At 43.3% G+C, this 23,846-nt stretch overlaps 2 protein-coding genes across 4 annotated transcripts in view; one reads left to right on the top strand and one right to left on the bottom strand.

Moving 5' to 3' along the window:
* Nucleotides 1-3,208, top strand: part of znf385b (zinc finger protein 385B) — a 52,071-nt gene extending 48,863 nt beyond the window's left edge. Inside the window, exons 10-13 of the mRNA XM_030081337.1 lie at nt 473-657; nt 1,440-1,535; nt 1,629-1,754; nt 3,170-3,208. Of these exons, the coding sequence (XP_029937197.1) occupies nt 473-657; nt 1,440-1,535; nt 1,629-1,754; nt 3,170-3,208 (446 nt within the window). The remainder of the gene's footprint in view (nt 1-472; nt 658-1,439; nt 1,536-1,628; nt 1,755-3,169) is intronic.
* Nucleotides 3,209-10,228: 7,020 nt separating this feature from the next.
* Nucleotides 10,229-23,846, bottom strand: part of itprid2 (ITPR interacting domain containing 2) — a 47,918-nt gene continuing 34,300 nt past the window's right edge. For all 3 annotated transcript variants that reach the window (XM_030080505.1, XM_030080507.1, XM_030080506.1), the window contains exons 14-22: nt 22,894-22,945; nt 19,843-19,925; nt 17,269-19,002; nt 16,905-16,964; nt 16,561-16,685; nt 16,304-16,418; nt 15,572-15,637; nt 15,159-15,467; nt 10,229-14,053 (exon numbers count right to left, since the gene is read on the bottom strand). In XM_030080505.1, the coding sequence (XP_029936365.1) occupies nt 13,946-14,053; nt 15,159-15,467; nt 15,572-15,637; nt 16,304-16,418; nt 16,561-16,685; nt 16,905-16,964; nt 17,269-19,002; nt 19,843-19,925; nt 22,894-22,945 (2,652 nt within the window). In that variant the 3' untranslated portion in view covers nt 10,229-13,945. The remainder of the gene's footprint in view (nt 14,054-15,158; nt 15,468-15,571; nt 15,638-16,303; nt 16,419-16,560; nt 16,686-16,904; nt 16,965-17,268; nt 19,003-19,842; nt 19,926-22,893; nt 22,946-23,846) is intronic.

Here is a 23,846-nt window from a genome sequence, read left to right on the forward strand (position 1 = left end):
TTTTATCCTCCTGACACCAGCTGACACAGCAGTCCTGTCCTCAGTGACCGTAACTTTACTTTAATAAAAATATTTTTACAGCACTTCAAAATAAAAGACCACCGCTGCCCCTCTGGCTCGATGGGAGAAGGAGAGTCCACTGATTTCTTTTCTTTGTCATTTTTATTTTCCTTTCTCATTCTGATTCCATCGTGCTACGTTTTTCTTATGTTCATTCCAGATTTGAGAATAAAGCAGAAAAATAAAGATGTTAAAAAAAACAGCTGTGCTTTACAATAAAGTGAGAATAGAGGGTATGATCAAATATCAATAAAACATATGAAAGATGGAGATAAAAACAAAGTCTCAGCCAGAGACAAAAATGAACTGAAGTAAAAGTTAAATTACTGATTTCAAAAAGTAAAAGTTCACAAAACAGCTGCTCTGCTGCACTGACAGGATCATGTCTAACCTCTGTCTGTCTGTCCTGCAGGTTCGAAGCACAAGACAATGCTGGAGGCTCGCAGCGGCGCCGGGCCCATCAAGGCCTACCCTCGACCCGGAGCCAAGCTGAAGAACCAGAGCAGCTCGGTGCTGAAGGGCTCGGGCCTGCAGAACAAAACCTTCCACTGCCAGATCTGCGACGTCCACGTCAACTCCGAGATCCAGCTCAAACAGGCAGGCAGCCTCAGAAAATTAGGTTTTATTTAAAACAGTGTTGGCACCACTTGGCTGGGCCTGAACGAAACCAAACCTTTAACTGGAGGGATTCATTCAAATGTGATACTGTTTTAATACGATATTGAAGACATATTGTTTTTTTTTTTTTTTATTTGATGATTTTATATCACCAGAATCAATATTTTAATTTATTTAAACGCATGTTCTTATTTTTTATTTGAGGTGGAAGTACATGTTGTTTCTGGTCTGACCCAAATAAAGATCTGCATCCGATTTGGCGAGCCACTGTTGAAATCACACAGATCATCACATGGACTAAAGATGACAAGAAAAAAAAAAAAAACAATCACAACAAACAAACAAACAACATGGCTCATGTAATTTGATAGCAGAGTCTCCATGGTTCCCATTGTCAGACTGACTCACCGACAAATGACTCTATACCTTGAGAGGAAACTTGTAAAAAACATGAATGGGCCCAGGATAGAGCCTTGTGGTACATCACAGTCTACATTAGAATACTTTGGGTTCATATTATTGTATAAGACGCAATGTGTTCTGTATGGAAAATGAGGACTTTGTTAGCCGCAGCAGCAGAACATTATAAGGCGGCTGTTTCAACCAAAAATTCACATTTTGATTCTATGTTGTGAAATCTTTAGTTCCCCACGGGATTTGATTGGTTGACATGGAAAATGTGGGAGAATTGTAGTAAATGGACCAAACCTTCAGAATCAGTGGGATGGAGCTGTTAAATGTTGTTGTGGTTGTTGTTGCAGCATATCTCCAGCAGGAGGCACAAGGACCGAGTGGCAGGGAAACCCAGCAAACCCAAATACAGCCCGTACAACAAACAGCAGCGCAGCGCACTCACTGTAAGTGTCTCTCTACCTCTCTCTCCCTCTCTCTCTCTCTCACATATCACTGCAGGACATATATTTTACATATTTCTTCTTCTCCTCCTCCAGAACAAACTGGCTCTGCAGAAGGATTTGGTGAAACCTTCCCTCTCTCCCTCCTTCCTCTCCTCCCCCTTCTGTCCCTCCTCGTCTCCTCTCCTCCCTCCTTCCTCCCTCGCCTCCTCCATCACCCTTGCCCCCTCCTCCTCCCCCCTCCTCCCTGCCTCCTCCTCCCCCCTCTCTCCCACCATTTCCCTCCATCCTCGCCCGACCTCCTCTCTCTTCCCGCCCTCCTTCCTGCGCCCCGCTCCTGGACCAATCAGAACCACCCAGGGTTCGATTCTCTTCACGCCGTACTGACCTGACGGCGGCGGCGGCGGCGGGGATTCAAACCGGCGACCCTCGACACAGACGGGACACTGACCCCTGACCCGTAACTGCTCCCCCCGCCCAGCGCAGAGCTGCACACCACAGAAAGGACGGCGATCTGTCCAGAGAGCAGGGATTGGAACCAGCAACTTTTTTCACACGTGGAAGTCCATTCATTCCTATGGGAGATATAACTGAAAGTTATTTTTTTCAGCTTTTCATTACAAAATTTTTAAAATCGAGGTTATTTTAAATCCTGATGACAGGTAACATGATAAGCTTTGACTTTGCTTCAAAACATCCATCCACGACTTATGTTTTTTTAATTTACCGGACAATATAAGCAGCCGTCCATGTTACTGGTCAGTCACTCTGACCCTGAACGCCCGCCTGCCCGCCCGCTGATGTCGCTTCCAATGCTTGCAAATGCTGGAAAATTCTGGATGCTCAAAATACTGCCAGTCCTGCCCACTCATTTTGATTGGCTGTCTAAGCTAATATATATTTTCTCTTGCTACTACTGAAGAGCTTTGGAGGGAACAAGCGGGCAAAAAAACAGAAGAGGCTTAAGCACATTTTATTGGACTGCCATGGATGCAAACTGGGGGGGAAACGGGGAAACAACGCCATGTTACAGCACAGCAGGACACTGCAATAACCAACCTTCCTTCCACGGTGGCGCTGTTCTGTTCTGTTCTGTTCTGAGAGGTTCTTTTTTGCTAATGCTAATCAAACATTTGTTAGCCTTTCATTCGTTGCCACGTGCATCTGATGCCTGATGATTTGCGTAAAGTTCCCTCCCCATTACCACGATGCACACCTACCACTATCCACTGCAAAAGTTTGCCCGTTTGCTCTCACTGAAATGCGTCATGAACTGACCAGCAGGGGGCGACGCTGTGATGTAGAATGTGATATGAAACAAACCCTAATTCCACCACAGAGGTTTTCAGCTCTTCCCACAATGCCTTGCTTTACCGGTTTACAGCAACCCACAGACAGACTGTAAAGATTCCAAAATGTGAGTTAAATTTCAACAACAACAAACAAAGAAGACACCACTTCCATCTTTACTAAGACTTTGAGTCATGCAGTCATCACATGGGTCACAAGTGGAATCCACATCGAGGTGAATGGAGGTCAGCTGGCCTTTTGTTACATTCTAGAAGACGTTTCACTTCTTCAGTTCTGACACACCGGTGGGGAGTCCCAGGTATTTGATCTGTGTGGATGTTCTCCAGGAGGTTGGACCTCCTTGGAGCTTCCTGGATCAGAAGTGAGACATGTTTGTGAATCTACAAAGCAGTCCAGTCGACCTTCATTCAACTCTACAATGTGGAGAACCAGGACCTGGACGACTGAGAATCTCCACTGACGTCACAAATGGAAACATCTGTTGAAAGTAACATCAACACAGTACTTTTATTATGACGTTACAGTGGTAAGAATTCAGGAAACAGTTGGGTTGGGTTAGTGAGCTGTAACCAGGTCAGAATGGCAAAACATGTGCTTACATTTCAGGTATGTAGAAAAGATCGGACATCCAAGCTGGTGACTTGAGAGGAACTGTCATAGTTAACGACACAGATTTACAGGCTACTAACAAACACTAAAGCTAACACGGTATTACTGGCAATGCGTCCATGATGAACTCCATACTCCATAATCAAAATCATCCCTTGTTGTTGTTGATGTTGTGCAGCAAAGACGGAGAAATCATACAGAATTAGCAAAGCTTCCACATAGTAAACATGACGAGGGAGCTCTTACAGTTCTAATAAAACATTATGGGAAGGGCTAAAACCCAGGAGCCAAACACTACAGGGAGGGGCAGGGTTTCAAACTAGCAACCTTGTCAGCTGTGCAGGGTTCAGGGTGTGTTCCCCCCTGCTGACGGACCACAGACAGAACAGAGGAGAACGCCGAGCCTCCGGGAGAAGATGCAATAAAAATGAGCACAACTCAACTCAACACACAACTCAGCATGATGTCACAGAGCCTGGAGGTGTACTGCATAATGTACTACTGCTGTTACCACGGCGACTGCGACTACTACCTGATCTGATGTCATCGCTGTTGTCTTTGTCCACTGCCGGTGTGTTACGTTTGGACATTTGGTCAGTTTGGACTTTTGGACAACAGACACACACACATACACACACACACACACACACACACACACACACACACACACACAAACACACACACTGACTGTTTCAGCTATGGACAGTGCTGGGCCTGGATTTTTTTTTTTTTTTTTTTTTTTGCTGGTTTTTAATCAGAGCCTCCGTCCCCGACCGTTGCCTGGTGTTAACAGCCGGGACGTGTCTATGTACTGGAATCACTCGTCTATCTCTTGGATTTGTTTGTGTTAGCCTTCCCGTCCTCTCACGGATCTCACAAGAACCTTCTGGAATCTAAAGTGTCTGAGTGGACCATCTGGATCTTCTAACGAGAAGAATCAGTGGAACCTTTAACTCGACATATGAAAGACCTTATAGAACTCTGCAGTAGAACGTGGAGAATCAGTTGAATGTTTTTAGAGTCGAAAGCAATGGAACGTCCACTGCCATCCAGGCAGCCGAGGAACTTTTCAGACCCAGTCAGTGTGAGTGGGTTCAGGCTGTAGGCGCTGCCACAGCGCCAACAACAGACGTCTGGAGAAATTCTCATGACATAAATGACGTAACGAGACCTCGCCGATCCCAAACCCAAGAAGTCTCTGTTGTTGGCTTAGCGACAACACTACTTTAGGTGCGCCAATTTGATTTAACCCTCTGTTACCCTCTCAAAAAAAGAACCCAAAGAAACACAGATGTGAACAAAATGTGTCCAGGACACTGAAAACATATCATCATGTTAATATTATATTTACCCGATTGTCTCTGTTAAATAAGGAAAAGTAAAAAAAATATGCAAAAAACAACGTTAATCATGTATAAGGAGATGTTAAATATTAAATGTGGTCAAACTGACCCCACAATAATAGGAGGGTTAAATACAAATTCTTTGGGCAGATTAGATTTTTCTATCTGCATCAGACAGTTCTCTGAAAACACAAATATCTCTGCGGCTTGATGAAATCTTTACTTTAGATTGAGAAATTTAGCATCCCTAATATTGTACATTATTGTTTGTGCCTTGTCAAAAGTTTTTTTTACTAGCTAGCTAGCTGTAGCAGCCTCCGTGTTCCTACAATGCGAATAAACGGAGTGTCACGCTGCATTCACTTCAGGTCAAAACTCAGAATTTGCAACTAGTAAATTTCCTGCTCAGCGTTCTTGGTGTCAGCTTGGGAAAAGTTGATGCCAACCAGAGGAAACTATGCATTTACACTACAGGTGTCTGCATTCTTCCTGTAAACAAGTTTTTTTCTGCTATGACTGACATCAGAAAAACTCAAAAATGAAACTTGAATTGCCTTGTAATTCTGAGTTGGATGGCTTATCTTTTTGTTTGTTTGTCACAATTTGGACCTCGTTTTTAACAAGGCCCTAACTGAATTGAACGCAGCGTCAGTGTCGGTCCTCACCCATAGCTTCACCCATAGCTCCGCCCCTCACCAGATTTGACCAGTTTGATGATTGCCACCTTTTTCTAATCAATCATCGGGTGTAAATTTGTCCAGACCTCTGTTGTTTCAGCCGGCAGAGCGGCTGCACCTCATTCAGACTTGAGCTGATGCTGTGTGGACTCCTTTTTTGTTTTACTTTGAAATCAGCGGACCCGCAGCGTCTCTTTCACCAGTCAGTCCAGTTGATGTACATGTGTATGCAACTTAGATCCATGTATCAGCTGTTGGGGTCATGTAACCAAAGCCTGATGTCAGCACCAAATGAGGTTAGGCAGTTGATTTTTCTTCTACCAAAAAAAAAAGCAGAAGAGTGTAAACAGGGTCGTACTGCCGCCCACCTGCATCCAAATTACAAACCCATTGATTCCTGAAAGCTACATATCTGTTAGCAAAGTGTCTGGGCAGAGCTCATCCAGCTGCCCAGTCACGTGAGTGAAGGTCTCAGGCCTTGTTCAGACTGTAGGCATCACCAACCCATCTGCACGGGTCGCTGTAATAACAACGTACGCGTCATAACTACGTATGCTGATGATGTGGCTTTCTAATGTGGAGGTAGGAGGTATTCAGAGCATCTGGACTGAGACATATCTGTAGGAATCTGATTGGACTCTTTCTTTCTAAAATCAGTCTTGATACAGTCTGAATATGCCAAAAAACAGATTTGGGCTGGCAGTGTGAACAAGGCCTCACGCCTCTTTACACCTGGCATTAACCTGCGTCCCAGGTGACCGGATGGCAGTTAAAGATGGGTTGCTCTCAGAGTGGCTCGCAGAGGGTCCAGTCGGGTTCAGGGCAGCTTCATGAGGTGGTCAGTGCAGATGCCTCTCCAGTCCAACAGATACACAGGTGGAGATATGAATGAAAATAGAGCCGGCCACTGTCTGTAAACACTGGAGGTGCATCAACAACAGGTGGCGCTGTAACCCGGCTAAATTCTGCGGTAACACTGGGCACAAGACGCATGTTCAAACCAGGAGTAAAGGGGCTTTAATGAGATGGTCTTCTTTCATCTGGAAGTAAATAATTTCATAAACTTTTATACCAGCACTGTATCAGTTTCAGTGTCAAACGGTGAAGATTTGATTTTCACCTGTCTGTCTGCCTGTCTGTCTGCTTGTCTGTCTGTCTCCTCCTGAATAACTTGAAGGATCTCAGTCTTCCTAATGAGCAGATTATTAATGCATTGATGTGTGTGTGTGTGTGTGTGTGTGTGTGTGTGTCCTGTACTCTCTATGCAGTATCTGGTCTCATGGTGCAGTTCTCCACATCAGCTTCAGGTTCTTGGTGTCGCGCCGTTTGATCTCAATAATAAAAATCCCTTCCACTCTCAGCCACAGCTCCTCCAGGGGGCGCTGTGCTATAGCACCCAGCATCCTGACAAGCTGTACTGTCTGTCAGGATTTTTTTTCTGGCGAACACATTTTGTGTGACGAACACAGCTTCAGAAACGTCACCCCAACACATTACATAAACATATTTAAGACTTAAAAATAGCTGTGTAATCATTTGTCAAAAACTACAAACAAATAATTGAAATGCCATTGGAAATCAACGGGAAAATTATTTACTGTAAGAAAACCATCAGTCTCTTGGAAACCCAACTTTTTTTTTTCTCAATAATTCACTGTTACTAACATTACACTACTAGTTTTGTTTTGTTTTGTTATTATGTCAAACTCATTTTTTTTTTTTTAATATTTTTGATGTTATGTGAGTTTTATTGGAAGAAAGTGATAATCGTCTGAGATAAATATAAACCTGACAGATCAGATATTCTTATAAATCACGTTTCCTCGTGTTCCTCGTGTCTTGAGGCCAGTCGCTGGACACCAAATGATTCCATGGTGCATTCAAATGCTCCTGTTGCGTTGGCAGTTTGATGTGTAACAGAGTTTTTACTGATAATCACCATTAAAGGGATATTTCACTTTTCAGAAGGAAAACAAATCCCAGTGGGCCCGTTTTGACGAGGCCGCCGTGAAGCAGCGACTGAACCGTTTGCTCGTTTTTCCTGCCAGATGGCGAGCAAACAGGAAGTGAAGCATCATGGGAGATCAGCATTCACAGTTGAATTTAAATATCAACTTCCTCCAGTGTCCTCCTGTCTGTCCGATGATGTCATCACGATGCAATAATGTACAGATCAGCTGCTCTTTTTTCTATTTGCTCTGCTTCGTGGATCCTTCTATCAGCAATACCGCCAAGTCTGAGGCTCACTTCAAACAGCAATGCATTCTGGGAGAGGATGTGTTGTTCTCACCAAAGCGAACACGTAGCCGATATGCTAACAGGCAGCGCACTTCCTGTTACATCATTCTCATGCACGTTTAGAGACAGTCCAACACAAACTGAGACATGTTGCACTTGTGACGCCTGTGTGTGTGTGTGTGTGTGTGTGTGTGTGTGTGTGTGTGTGTGTGTATGTGAGTGTGTGTGTTATGAATCTCTACCATGACACTGATTTCATCACTTTGCTCCAAAATCATGTTCATTTTCCATAAATCTAGAGAATATAGAGATGCTGAAGTATTTAATAAAGTATTGTTCTTGTTACTGATTGCTTGAAAAAAAAAAAAAAACAGCTTAAAGGGGCAGTTCACCCAAACCGGGCCATGTTGTGTTCGACACACGTGAACTTCCTGTGTGGCAGACTGAGCCCTCACTAGTCGAGGTTGTTAGTTTAGTTTGTTGTTTTTTCTTGGGCGTGTCCCGTATCCTGTGTCACGTGACGAGGGCGAACACGCCCTGCTTCAGAGCCCGTCTGTCCTCCTGTCCTCATGTACAGTATTTATTCTCTGATGTCTATTTTTTATGGCGACAGTGTTGATGATGATGATGATGCAGTTATGCAACAAACATTTCAGTTTGACATTATGTAATGTTTCTCCTTTTATCATTTCATTTGTTTGTCAATATATTTTGTTTGTTTTAATTAAAAAATGCTAACAGTTGTGTGTCTTCGTTTTCCTTTTTGGACCATGTGAGACTGAGCCGACCATTAATGAAATGGATGGCGGCGTCCCGCAGGGCTCCGTCCTAGGGCCCTTCAGGGTTTCTGTTTTATAGAAATAACTGAGCTGGAACCTGTGATGGCGTATCAGGACCACTGGAGGGAGAAAAAAAACCCTCAGAATTTCTGAGATTAAAGTGATAAATTATACTTCCTTATCTTTTTTATCCTCCTCCACTTCTGAAGGCTCCACATGTGCTGCCCCCTGCTGGCCGTGTCTCAGGCCTGCAGCTCATCACCTCAGCAGATTCTACTCTGACTTAGGATTCAGGAATAAGGAGATCCTGCTGATTTGAGCCCAGAATCACCAGATTGTTTTCTTCTGAATCTGGAATTTCCTCAGAAACATGGGAAAAAACACAATTAGCACATGAGAATAAAATTATAAAAAAACAACAACACATAAATGACTGAATGAATAAATGAATAAATAAGTCAATTGATGAATAAATAAATAAAACATTAGTTTCAAATTAGCAAAACAAAAACAAGAAAATTTCCCTCCAAAACTGTTGTGAATTAATTGAAAATTAGTAAATAAATAAATAAATAAACAAACAAATAAATTGATAAAATAACAGGAAACTATATCGTAATTATAAGGATGATTATTAGAATGATATATAGCTAAGGATTATGACTGCTGTTATATTTCAGAGTGTGTGTTGCTTGATCAGGGTTTTGTGTGTAAATGCTGGTGAGGACGTGTGCTGCGTTCACTTGCCTTCCACAAGCTTTTAAATTATTCCTCATTTTGCTGAGGGCCCCTGGTGGACCCTATGAGGCCCCTGGGGTCCTGGGCCCCACTTTGAGAAGCAGTGCTGTGGTGGTTGTGAGCCAAACACACACTCACTCAACAGGACGTTGTACTGCTGCCCTCTGCAGGCCGCAGGCTGTCACCACACGCCGCCTGGCAGGCAGTCCTCCACCTGCTCGCTCTCCTCTCTACACACTGGACATTACAATGCATCATTGGTAATCTGACCACATGTGGATAGCCTTAATCCCAGTGAACGCAGCCAACATGCCCTGACTGAGCGGGATTATTTTTATGAGTTTATACTTTGTTTTTTAGGAAATTCCTGCTCATTCACATGTTGAATGTTGAACAGGTGAGCGGCCCATCAGCACACACCTGGGCTGAGTGAACTACGTCTTTGTTACTGGAAAACATAGTCATGGATTGAATTGTTTTAAAGCACAACTGACATTCAGTGTTGTGTGGTCTGGTTCCCTGGGCGTGACGCGTCCACATGCTGGAGGAAAATCCTCAGCAGCTGCAGCAGCAACAGACGATTACAGCAACATCACACACACAGAAAAAAAAAACAAAAACAAACAAACAAAAAAAAAACACACTGTCCCAGGACCTGTGCTTTTTCCCTGTGTAATTACATTTATTTATCTTATTTGCTGTTCTATCTGAGGTTGTTCCCTCCTAGTGACAGTGCAGACAGTTCCTGCAGGTGCTGCCGGATCTACTTTCCAGCTCAAATAGGAAAATAACAGGAAAAGAGGCATTTATGTTCCTCAGAAAATAGACATCAGGAGCTTTTTTGGTTTGTTTTTGTGGAGACATGAAATTTTTATAAAGTGGTCTCCACTTACCACAAGTTACCTGTCTGATGAATTCGTCCACCTTAACACACACACACACACACACACACACACACACGCACACACACACTGTGTAAAGCATGAGGCGGCACTATTGAGTTTTTATTGAAAATAAATACATCTTTATTATTCTCATGGTCTCTACAGTGATCCCTCCCAGCTTCCCCACAGACAACACACACATCAATACACATCAATAACCACCTATCAATTCATATTAATTCATATATTCATCAATAGCCAACAGTGAAGCGTCATTAGGAGTGTGTGGCAGATTAGTAAAACAGAGCGGAGTGTGAGAGCTGAGGCTTCACGTGCAGCTCAACAGAAACGCTCACAAACACACTGATGACGTAAAAATGAAGACAAAGAGGCGAAGCTGCTGTTTGAAGAGGATGAATGCGAGGACACCGAAACACAAGCTCAGCACCGCAGAGCAAAATATTAAAATATTAAAATATTAAAATACAGAGCGGAGAGCCAGAGGAGCGCTTGGTTTACACATACAGGGACGACACCGAGAAAAATACGAGGGAGGAGCTGAACCCTTTGAAACCTGAGCAGGATCATTAGACTCTGTCAAAATGAGCAGCTTAACCAGAAATGAGCCAAACATTAGAAAGAAAGAAAGAAAGAAAGAAAGAAAGAAAGAAAGAAAAAAGAAAATTACCTTAAATTTAGCAAAAAAGAAAAAACAACAAGAAAATGACCAGAAAGTTCGCCCCAGAAAAGGTAACATAGTTTTAAATACATAATTATAATAACTGTAAATAGTTTTCTGGAATAACGCTTGTCAAAGCTTTTTCAAATCATTTAAAGAAAAGAGCCGTGACGTCCGTCCAGGTTTCAAAGGGTTAAGCTGCAAAGATCTCCATGGCAACGAGACATTCAGGCCCTCATTTCTTTCCCATCAAATCACATTTCAGCTCAGTGATGCAGGCAGAGTCCAGGGCCTGGGGCCCAGGACATGGAGAAGGTTGAACTAGATCAATAAATCCAACAGTATCTCATCCTCACACTGAACAGATGATTAGCAATCAGTGATCAATAATCACATGTATTAGGCACATGTACGTAGGCAGCGAATCAGATTCCCTCCTCATTACTCAGAAAAACAAAACAAAACAGACTGATCATGTTTGCAACAGGTTGAAATGTTACAAGTGATTTATTGATTAATTGATTGATTGATTGGTTGCAGTGATCAGTGTGTTGCCTGGAGTTTTGATGCAGCTAAGGTTAGCGCTACACTTCCTGTTCGCCCATATAAGGTCTGGTCAGGCTCCACCCTCTAGCCATGTGCAGGATGACGGGATCATCGTCATCTTCGTCATCAACATCATCAACATCATCATCACCATGACAACTTTCTGTATCCTCCTGCTGAGTCACCTCTGACCTCCGCGTGACCTCATGACATCACACGCTGACATCATCACCTGCTCAGTAACAACCAACATGTTGCACAGTGTAGGCAGACACACACACACACACACACACACACACACACACTCCTCTTTATGTTAAGACTTAGTTATCATTAATGTGCAGTCCTCAATAAGTTAAGGTGTGGTTGTTAAGACTTCTTGTTAATGCACAGCTCGTTAACTGAACATGCAGTTTTTAACAGTTTGTTACAATCAATTTCAGGATTATCTTGTTAAGACTTAATTAAAGTTGTAGCTCTCGTTAAGGCACAGCTCATTAAGTTAAAGGTTGTAGTTCTCATTAAGGCACAACTCGTTAAGGTAATGCTTGTAGTTCTCGTTAAGGCACAGCTTGTTAAGTTAAAGGCTGTAGTTCTTGTTAAGTTAAAGGTTGTAGTTCTTGTTAAGGCACAGCTCGTTAAAGGTAATGCTTGTAGTTCTTGTTAAGGCACAGCTCGTTAAGTTAAAGGTTGTAGTTCTTGATTAGTTAAAGGTTGTAGTTCTCGTTAAGGCACAGTGCGTTAAGTTACAGGTGGTAGTTCTTGATTAGTTAAAGGTTGTAGTTTTTGTTAAGGCACAGCTCGTTAAGCTAAAGGTTGTAGTTCTTGTTGAGGCACAGCTCGTTAAGGTAATGCTTGTAGTTCTCATTAAATTAAAGGTTGTAGTTCTCGTTAAGGCACAGCTCATTAAGTTAAAGGTTGTAGTTGTCATTAAGGCACAGTTTGTTAAATTAAAGGTTGTAGTTCTCATTAAGGCTTAACTCATTAAGTTAGCTGAGGTAAAGTAAATGAGCACTAAATTACAGAGTGGATTTCGTTACAGGACCATCATTCAGACTCATCGTGCGTTTATCTCCGACTACATCCACCTCACCTGCACAGAACACACCTGTGAGCTGAGTGACAGGCGTTCTGCACCTCAAACACAAAGACCATCATCAGGTTTTACTGCCCAGGAAGCTCAGACATGTTTCTCATTAAGTTAAGACTTATTCCTAAGTGTTTCTCATTAAGTTAAGGCTTATTTATAAGTGTTTCTCATTAAGTTAAGGCTTATTCCTAAGTGTTTCTTATTATGTTAAAGCTTATTTCTAAGTTGAGGCTTATTTTGACTTTAATTTTATTTCTCGTTAAACAAAAAGCTGTTTTCATTAAACTCATACCTCTTTCTCGTTAAAAACAGCTGGTTCCTCATTAAGGCTCATTTCTCTTTGCCGTTAAGTTGAAGTGTAATTCTCAGGTGTGGCTCTGGGTTTGAGGTGTTATGATGCAGTTCTTGATGAATAGAGTTTATGGCACAGTTCAGTGTGTCAGGCCTGCTGGTAAACAGAGTATGAAACATGATTTAAGGATGAAAACCGTCTGGTCTGGTGCCAGCTCTGTTCCAGGGTGTCAGCCTGTTAGCACGGCTCAGATTTCTTCACCTTGCACTTTTTATACTTCTGGAGGAAATACTGGACAAAACGTAGACAGAAGAAATCAGCTAACACCCTAGAGTAGTGCTGGTTATGATGATGTCATGATGATGTCATGATGTAAACAGAGCAGTAGCACGGCTGTATGGATGGTCAGAAGCCGAGTCCATGAGCACAGTGAAGCTCACTGATGATGATGATGCTGATGATGAAGATGATGATGGTGTATTGTGTAGGGAGGCTGATGTAAGGGAGCTGTCTCATTCTTGCTAACAGTGATGGGTTACACAGTCAGCTGTTCCTACGAGCTGCTGCCATGGAGATGGATGCTGCAGTACAAGCTCGGGTAGTAGTGGTGGTTCTATTCTAGTAGCACTAGTACAACCTGTACATGTACTGGCAGTACTGGTGGTGTGGGCGGCGGCAGCGGCAGTGTTAGCAGGTGGAGTGTGGATCCCATCATTTCTGCTCCAGAAACAGGAAACAAAGTGACAGAACGTGGTGTTGTGCTGTTTCCATGGAGAGCGTTCACAACAGCCGGTCCGGGGAGGAGGACTCTGGCGGGTTTTGGACACATGGAGGTGGTGTGGACGGGGTACCAGCATTCCCAGCGCTCCCAGTGCTCCCAGTAAAAACCCCAGCTGGTGGGCAGAGCCAGCTGGAGAGGTGAAGCTGGTGCTGATCTGCAGCTCTGAACTCATCTCTGTGTTTCCTCTGTCGTTCACTAACGAGGAGGCTCGTTAACAGCAGGACAGACCACAGGTGTGTGTGTGTGTGTGTGTGTGTGGGCGGGCTGTGTTGATTTAAGTAGTACATACTCTCATCAGTGTTACAGACATACAGTGTTACAGACACATAGTGTTACTTGCAGACAGTGCTACTTGAATATACAGTGTTACAGACAGACAGTGGTGTTGCTAAGGCTGTGGTTACTAAGGCTGTAGTTTTGGGGGCGGTGCTCTGCTGTTGCCGTGACTACAGAGGATGTTGTCTGGTGGCCAGGTGTGATCTCTGAGGCGACGCGGCAGCCAGAAGCTCGCTGAAGATTTCCTGTCGCACCTCCTGCGCCACGCTCTCTCTGATCTGAGAACACAGCAAACAAATACGTATAAATACAGCACAACAGCAATGCATTGTGGGAAATGCTGAGATTATTATAATCTTTAACTGCCACAACCCACTCACTGCACATTAACCACGCTGGTATTACTATTAACAAATATTTTTCATCAGCAATTTCAGCAATTAAAATATTAAAATTGCTATGAAAAAAGCAGATTTAATTCAAGTTTTCTGAGCCACGTGAAGTTGATTCTGGGCTGGCTGTGACCTGCAGGCCGCCAGCTGAAGGTTTTAATACACCAACCTAACTAACTCATAACTCATTTCCTAAGTAACTAGCTTACTGATCAACTCACTCACTAACTAACTAGCTAACTAACTCACCCACCAACTAACTCACTCACTAACTCACTAACAACTCAATAACTCACAAATGAACTCACTCATTAACAAACTAACTCACCAACTCACTGACTAATTCAACAACTAACTCACAACTCACTAACTAACTCACTAAATCACCAACTAATTCACTCACTAACCCACTACCTTTTGCTAACTCACTAATTCACCAACTCACCAACTAACTCCTTCTCACTAACTCCTACACTAACTCACTGACTGACTCACTAACAAACGACTAATTAACTAACTCACAGACTCATAATTCACTCACTAACTCACTAAGTAATTCATTAACTCACTCACTCACTAACACACTTACTAAGTAACTCACTAATTCACAAACCAACTCACTAATTAATTAACCCACTAACCAACTAACTCACTCGCTCATTACACACTCACTCACTGACTAACCTACTCACAAACTAACTCAGTAACTGACTAATGGCATCGGCAGGGAGGCCGTCAGGAGTGCAGGTGCTCTGTGGGTCTGAGCGGTTTCCTGCTTGATATTAAGTAAAACTGTTTCAGTCACATATTAGATGTTTTTTATCCAGTAAAAAGACTGACTGCCTTTAGTGTGCATATAAACCTTTAGTCACATTTTTATTCGACATTTGCATCATTTATTCAATATGGCAAAGTGTGTGTGAAAAGGGCTGATGGAAACACATTTTGGAGATTGTGTTTGTGTGGAATATGAGAAGATGTCAGCTGGTACCTCTCTGATCAGCTGCTGGAGGTTCTCCACCTGCCCTCCTCCTCCTCCTCCTCCTCCTCCTCCTCCTCTCTCTGTTGGCTCCTCCCCTCTCCCTTGCCCCTCCTCCCCCTCCTCCTCCTCAGTGTGTGTGTTGAGTCGGGGAGGCGGGGCAGGAGTTATGTTGATTGACGCCCGGTACACTCCCACTTGGTGCTCCCCACCTCGCCTGATTGGACTAGAGCATCGGGAGGAGGGACCAGTGGAGGGGGCGTGGCCTTCGTAACCAAGCTCTGATTGGAGGAGGAGCTGCTCTCTGAGGAGGTCGGACACCTGGAGAGAGAGACAGACTCAGGATCAGCTGCACACTAACCTGTATGTGTTTCTGTATGTGTGTATATGTGTGTGTGTGTGTGTGTGTGTGTGTGTGTTCTGACCGGCTCCATGGCTCTCAGTGCCGAGGCGGCGGACAGACTGTCAACGCTGCTGCCCCGATGGAGACCCTGAGGATAATCACATTACATTATAATATTACATTACATTATATAATATTATAATATCAAAATTACAATATGGCAAATATTAATATGTTAAATAAAACAAACAGGAAACAGTGATAAGGCACAACAGGAAAAAAAATATATGATAGAAATAATCTAAACAGTAACAATAATAACAACATAATTCCATATTAATCAGTGTTGTTTTTTTTAAATTGCCACAAATGATTTTTTTTTTTGACACAACAGAAAACATGTTCAGTGGTCAATTTAATATGCTAAAATAAATATATTTAGATTTTTTTCAAATAATTATAGTAATTTATTCAGTGCAGTTTTTAATTTTTTTAATTTATTTTTAATTTTTTTGTTTGTATTTTTTAATACTTTTTTTAAAAATAGTTTTTAAATACTTTATAACTTTCCTTTAACTTTTCCTTACTTTTGTCCTGGACTGTGGTAGTTTGAGATTCTGTTAAATACGTATTCTTTTTTATTTATTATTTGTATTATATATTTATTTATTCTTCCAATTTTTTTTTAGCACTTTTAGGTTGTTCAAAATAAAAATACTGTTCTGGACATACACAGACAGTCAGGAAGTTTGGGAATTATTATAATTATAATTATTATTATTTATTATTATTGTTATTTTGTTGTTCTTGGTACCGTCAGGCGGCGTGTGTGCTGAGTGAGGTCCATCACTTTATCCAGCTGCTGCTCCAGCTCCTGCAGCTCCTCTCTGACGGCTGACCGGAGAGTCTGCAGCTGCTCAGCCTCCAGCCTGCACACACACACACACACACACACACACACACACACAGCCACACACACACTTATGAGATTAATTTGAAAGTACTGTAGGATACATACATTTTTTTGTGTGAGTGTGTGTGTGTGTGTGTGTGTGTGTGTGTGTGTGTTACCTGTCAGCGGGGCTCATGTGTGTGTAGACCTGAGCCTGCTGTTGCATGATGGACAGCTCCAGGTCCATCATGTGACTACGGAACAGATTGAGACTCCGCCTCTTCTGCTGTAACTCGGCCACAGACTAAAAAAGAAAAGAAAAAAAAAAAGAAAAAAAAAAAAAAGGGGGGGGGGGGGTTAAAAGAGGATAAAAGAAGAAAGAAAGAAACAGAAGAAGTTAGTTCTGGGTTTTCGGCTGAGGTTCACACAGAGCAGCAGCAGCAGATGTTGCTGTGCGTATGTGTGTGTGTGTGTGTGTGTGGGGATGAGGCATGTGGGACGGGGGCGGAGTCTGAGGGCTTACCTGCAGGCTGGGTGGCGCTGCTCTGTGATCGTTGAACATGTCTGGGCTGTCAGCTGAGCTCTGCAGAAACAACACAGGATGACTGTCCCACTTTCAGAGTGCACATTATTACCTTTTCAGTAGAAGAGATAGATACATGTACTTTACTGATCCCAAAGAGACCAAAATGGCAGCGACGGCAGCAAGCTCTGCCAGTTCATGCACTTCCAACTGTCACATTTGACAGTAATTTCATATTTGACAAATTTTACCCAAAATTACCACCCCCTGCACCCAAAAAAAATTTGCCCCTGATTCATGGGCTTTAAGAAAACCAACAGCATCACCTGGCAGGTGGAGCAGAGACACCCCTGTGTCGACTGACCTGTCCGAGGCTCTGCACCGTCCCTCTGATGTCATGCAGGACTCTCCTCAGCTGCATCTCTGTGCTGGACGGGGCGTGGGCGGAGCCTGGAGCTGCGGCCGGAGCCCCCCCAGGGAGGAGGCTGTGGAGGGAGTGGCCTGGGGCCGACGCGGGACGCTGGATGGGGCTGTGGGCGAGCGGGTAGGGGAAGGCCGGGTGATGGTGCAGGTAACCGTGGTAACCGTGGTAGGGCGACTGGTACGGGGAGCCGGGGTGGGTGAGGTGGTAAGGCGACTGATGAAGATACGGACTGTGAGGCGGCGGAGGGTGAGGGTAGCCCTGGTGGTGCAAGATGGGAGCTCCAGGATGATGCAGGTTGCTCAGACTCGTGTGCTGAGGCATTGTGGGAGTCGCAGGCTGATGCAAGTTGGAGAAGCTGCCATGCTGGGGGATTGTGGGAGCTGTAGGCTGGTGGAGGCTGGTTAGACTACCATGATGGGGCAGGGAGGCGTTAGGGTAGTGGAGGTTGGGAAGACTTGCGTATGGATTGAGGGGGTACGGGTTTGGGGAGCTGGGATTAGGGTTCGAACCGGCGATAGGATTTAGGTATTGTGGTGGGACGGGGCTGGGGTTGGTGGGCTGAGGCGTCCCAGAATAGGACAACACAGGCCTTGACTGGTTCCAGCTGGCGTTCGGCTGATTGGAGAAGAGATCCGGGATGCTCTGGGTGCTCCAGGAGTGGGTACAGCCTCCCAGCGACCTCTCTGGCCAATCAGGAGGAGGACTGGGGCTCTGCAGCGAATAGGACGACCGCATCAGGTAGGGCGGGATTGCCTTGGGGCGTAAGGGGGCAGGTGCATCCGTGTGAGGCCTTGGTGATTGGTTGTTAGTGTGAGAGGAGGCAGGGTTTATGATCAGCGTGGAGAGACATTTGGTTTGTCCTTCCTGCTCATCCTGCTGCTCCTCGTCCTCCTCCACCTCCTCTACCTCCTCCACCTCCTCTCCTCCCTCCTGGCAGTATTTGTAGGAGTACCTGGGACGGGTACAGGACGCCGCCCCTCGCCCAAACTGGATCCGGACCGAGGAGACGACCTTCGAGGGCGAGAGGAGCGAGCAGGGCAGGGAGGACGACCTCTGGAAGGGCACTCTTCCTCGTCCCCTCCCCCGGCTGTGGAGCGTCTCTCTTGGCTGGAGGTCGGCCCGCTGACTGGCCCGGGTCAGCTGGTGCTGTTTGGCTCGCTCCAGAGCACTGTGAACCATGAGGGACGGACTGAGGGTATCCTCTGGACCGGCACCGTCTGACACGACACACTCCGCCCGGGAACTCACAGCCTGACCGGACTCACCCTGCTGCGGGTCTGGATCTGCACTGGACTGGTTCTGGTTTTGCTCTAGTTCTGGTTGTGAAGCAGTCTGGTTTGGACTTGTTTCTGATTCTGGTTCCTCTCCAGCCCAGTCCCTGGTTTCAGTCTGCTCCTGGTTCTGGTTCTGGTTCCCGTCCTCCTGTGCACTCGTCAGTCCGTTCTCAGGTAGTTGTTCCACAACCTGCTCAGAACTCCCATCATGCTCCTCTGCTCCCCTTGGACTACACCTCCCATCTGCCTCGGTGTGGCTGCCAGGCTTCTCCTCCTCCTCTTCTTTTCCAACCAGCCTATCAAAAGCCGGCTGGTCCAGGGCGAGGGGCGTGGCCACGTCGTGCGAGGCGTGTGATGTCACCGTGGTCTCACTGTCGCAGCTGTCACTGCTCTCCTGCAGCTGATTGGACGAACAATCAGATTACAACATTTTAACAATATGTAACAATATTTAAACAACAACAATTTAATAATAACTATATAATAAATATAATTACAATATTTAACAATGTTTTTGCGCATTTGCAGGTATTTATGTATTTATTCATTTACTGACAATTTTCGGTTTTTTACCCCTGTATTTGCTGGTAATTTTCTTTAAAATTTTAAATTATTTTTATTTATTTATTTTTGTTTATTTTCTGTTTTTGCCTCCTGCATTTTCTTATATATTTTTTTACTAGTATTCTTGCAATTAGTTTGCAGTTTTTCTCATTGCATTGTTTCCCCTATACTTTTGAAAGAAATCAAGTGCATTTGCCCAAATTCAAAGGTTAAACTAAATTAACTAAATCTAAACATTACACTCGCAGGTTTGATTCAATCATCTTTCCATTAATCTGTGAGTGACCACATCAAGACAAACCTAAAATATCATCAGCATTTGCCATCATTTCATATTTATGATTTATTACTTGTGTGGTCAGCCCGTTTCATTTCCACCCTGAGCTAACAGAGGCATTTCTGCAATTAAAAATACAACCAAAGATTTCTAACGATGCACATTTCAAGACCAACAGTTTGACCTCCCAGGCGCTGATTTGTTCTTTGATTTGCAGCTGCGATCCGCCTCATGGAGTCGCCTGAGGACAAGAGCTGCCTTCACACCCGCAACCAGGCGGTCAGCTACCAGTTTTTCAACTACGCTCCTCAAACAGGTGATATTGCACAGGACTAGGTCTCACACACACACACACACACACACACACACACACACACACACACACACACACACACCTACCTTGAGGAAGTTGTTGGAGTCACTGGAAGGATCCTCAGCAAAACCACTGCTGTCTGACTGCTGACTGCCAGTCCTCAACAAGTCTGGAGAGAGAGAGAGAGAGAGAGAGAGAGAGAGAGAGAGAGAGAGAGAGAGGGAGGGGGGGAGAGAGGTTAGGATAACATTGTGATTTAAAAAGACACCAGGCCACTGATCTCCTCATGTTGCTCTGAAATGTTGATTCACTCACAAATGCAAAAAAACTACTGTCATATATTGATCCTGGATGGTGGCCATTCTGGTTCAGGGCTGCTTTTTGGCTCTTTTTGACTATCAAGGTTACTTGAAAAGAACCTGTGAAGAACCTGTGAAGACCCCATGAGGAACCTGTGAAGTTCAGAAACAGGCTTTGCTTCTTTTTCACTGCAGGAAGAACCAGCCATGAACGGCAGGAACGACATAAAAAAAAAAATCTTGTTCTTCATCTTTTTGTTGAGGTGTGTCTGAATGTCTGCTGTTGTTTCTTTTAATTAAAAAAAAAAAATATATATATATATATATATATATATATATATATTTTATATATATATATATATTTTTTTATATGTTTATATTTTATATATATATATATATATATATATATATATATATATATATATATATATAAATATATATATATATATATATATATATTTTATATATATATATATATATATTTTTTTTTTTTTCTGGGGGGAGAATTTACATTTTGCGTCTCATTCTAGTGATTTTCACAACAAACCACAGTCAGTCTGATGCTTTGGTCATTTTGCTGTGTTTTAATTTTAAATTTTGCTGTGTTTTCCTACCCTAATAAATGTTGTTAACTTCATCTTATTTAATCTTTTTTTCCAGCACACCCTCTGCTTTCAGAAGGTATGATCTGAATGTATGACACCTAATTTCCCTGGGGAAATCCAGTATCATATATTCATATCATACATCAGTATTTCTGATTCTGATTTATTATTAACTTTGAGATACAGTTTAGATTAAACAGATTTTGATACACTCAATAAAGAATAACTCACCTATGAAAAATTAAAGTTTTTATTTAAGAAAAACAGTAAACAAAGTGAAGGTTTTTGTTTTGTTTTTTGGTGGTTGACAGTGACTGCTGAACACATCTAGTGTTGAGAAAATACTTTACAAATAAATAATGTGTCCGTTTATCCACAGGAACATTAAAAGCTGCAGATCAACCTTGCATTGAGTACGGCAGTACCTGGTTCTCCCCAGCAGGGGGCAGCACAGGATCATGATAGAACTACATTACAGGGAACGTGCATCTGAGAGCAAACTTTGTTTCTCAGCAGAACCCTGTCTGCTATGTTTCCATCAGCTAAGCATGCCAAAAAAATCTAAAACAATAACATAGCATAATAAATAAAGATCAAATAAATTAAAATAAAATAAATAAGGTAAAATAAAAATAAAAACAACATACTTCAATAAAAATAAGATAAGGAAACAAATAAAACCCAACATGATCTATGATTAATGAACAGCTGCATGGCGGTCGCCGTCGGTCACAGGACCGGTTTACGTAACGTTTGACCCAACAGATCTTTAATAGAACCTGCTGAGGTCTATTTGGGGTTTGATCTAATAGAATCTATCAAGACATCTAATTAGGTTTGACCTAATAGAGTTTAATACACTAATGGAGATCAGAAGCCAGGACATCAAGAACAGCTGGAGGGAACAGGGCTCAGCGCTGCCAGTGGAACGTGTTGGGGTTTAAAGTTCAGGCTGTAAGTTTAGATTTATAAGTTTAAGGCAATGAGTTGAACCCTTTAAACTGAGCCTTTCCCTTTAGTGTCCCCTTATGGCTGCAGCTTCACTGAAGCTCCATCACACTGATACTGAGGGAAATATTCACACCAACATGCCGTTGTTTTATGGCTGCAGAATCACATCACATAGAAAGGATCTACATGTTTTGTGCATAATGTTAGACACAGTTCCCTGGAATTCAGCAGCTCATGTCTGGGATCTTTTGAAACCTCGGCGTCTCAAGAGGCAGGAATAAAGCAGTGTGCATTTACTAGCCTGTTAAACCCAACAGCATGAAACCTTGAAGCCAATGTGAGCGTATCTCCTGCCTGGTACCCATAACCTCAAACCCAACACCTTAAGTCCAGTGTGTTTAAAGGCTGATTTATGCTCCACATTGCGTTCACGGTGTCTGTAAATAGCAGGCCAGTCACAGTTTGTACAGCACATCAACCAATCATCATCTGTTTGTCCAATATCGCCTCCATAGCGCTGCCTTGTGTTCTTGTAAATATTGCGAGGTTCATGGCATGGCTCTGGAGCTCTATTCTGATCACAAACATAAATCAGCCTTAACCCATCGCCAGAACCCACTACCATAAACCCAAAGCCTTAAACTCACCGTCTTGAACCCACCAGTTTATACCGGGTTCAAGAGCTTTAGGACAAGGCCTCAAACTCAGTCCCTAAAACACAACGCCTGACTCTCACAACCACAAACTCGTCACCTTTAACCCAAAGCTTTAACCTGAATGCCGTACCACCGAGGGCTGGACGGACTCATCAACAAACCAACCACACACAGGAGGCACTGGCTTCAGGACAGAAACCTCAACCTACAACTAAAACTGACTTTTGCAAAGACTCAGTTCAGATGGACTGACCCAAACCTGGAAACCCAGCTGCATCATCATCACTATCATCTGATATCAGATGCCTCACCAAAGACAAGCAGTTCCAGCCATCGCAGTAAGGTTAGTGTGAAGTTTGACCAATAAAAAGCATGTTAATTCAACAGTTAAAAATCTATTATGAATATTAAAATATTAATACAAATATTACAACAAATACTAATTACATAATTTGTAAGGCCCTCAAAGGATGTTGTAATTGAAATGATGGCCCTTGATAGGAAAAAGGTTCTCCACCCCTGATCTAAGTTAAAGTCCGTTCTGCCTCCAGGCAAACTGTGTCACAGCTAAAGGTCAAAGGTGAAAGTGTCAGAGGTTAAGGGGTCAGTGGTGAAGGTAAACTCACCATTGGCTCTGGAAGCTTTGAGTGGTAGAACTTCATCATCATTACTCTGAACCTGAACAAAAGAAAGAAAAATTGTGAAAAAAAACCCCACAAACAGACAAACACAAACACATGAAAAACAGGTTCGGCATCTTGCTCAGGGGCACTTCAAAGCGATCCTTCACCCATAATGCCTCTGTGTCCAGTGCTGACTGTGTGCTGCCTTCAATCCCCGACTCCTATTCCAAAAATGCCAGCCATCTCTGATCCAGTGGAGATCCTGGGTCTGTAATTTTATCATTCTGTAAAACTCTGTGAATAGTTCAGTTTAAAGAGCTCACATTTGTCCTGCTGTAAAATCTAAGTCTTCACAGCAAAACTCTGTTTCTAAACTGCTGATCATACGACTGGATACCAGAGACTTGGACCGTACAGCAAGACGAGTGGGAGCTTTTTAAAACTGATGGCTGGCATTTCTGGAATACAATTTTACCATGATGAACTGTGAGTAAAACCTTCTGACTGGAGGCAGCACACGGCGAGGACTGGATACAAATATAATCCATTATGGGTGAAGTGTCACTTAAACTGGACAAACGGCTGCTGCTGGAATCAAACCTGAAACCTTCCAGTTATGATATGATCTCTGTACCCACTGAGACACACCACTACCCAGGGCTTTATATGGACATGCTAAATTTGTTCTCTTTCGTCCCTCTGGGCACCGTGCAGCCAGTTCACCTGGAACAGGTAGAGGTTCATCGTCTTGCTTTAGGACACTTCAGCAGGTATGGTCCTTAGCAATGGAACCGGGGAGAACTAGCACTGTGTCAGGGATTTTAAGGTTGATACTGGGCCGCCTGGCAGCAATGTCTGCGGAACCGACTGAATAACATCATTGACACTTTCATCATGAAAAAATTAAATTAAATGAAGTACATCTGAACCAAGACACAAAATTTTTTATTTTGACC

The sequence above is a fragment of the Myripristis murdjan genome, chromosome 21 (genome assembly GCF_902150065.1).
Source record: "Myripristis murdjan chromosome 21, fMyrMur1.1, whole genome shotgun sequence".
Classification (NCBI taxonomy): Eukaryota; Metazoa; Chordata; class Actinopteri; order Holocentriformes; family Holocentridae; genus Myripristis; species Myripristis murdjan.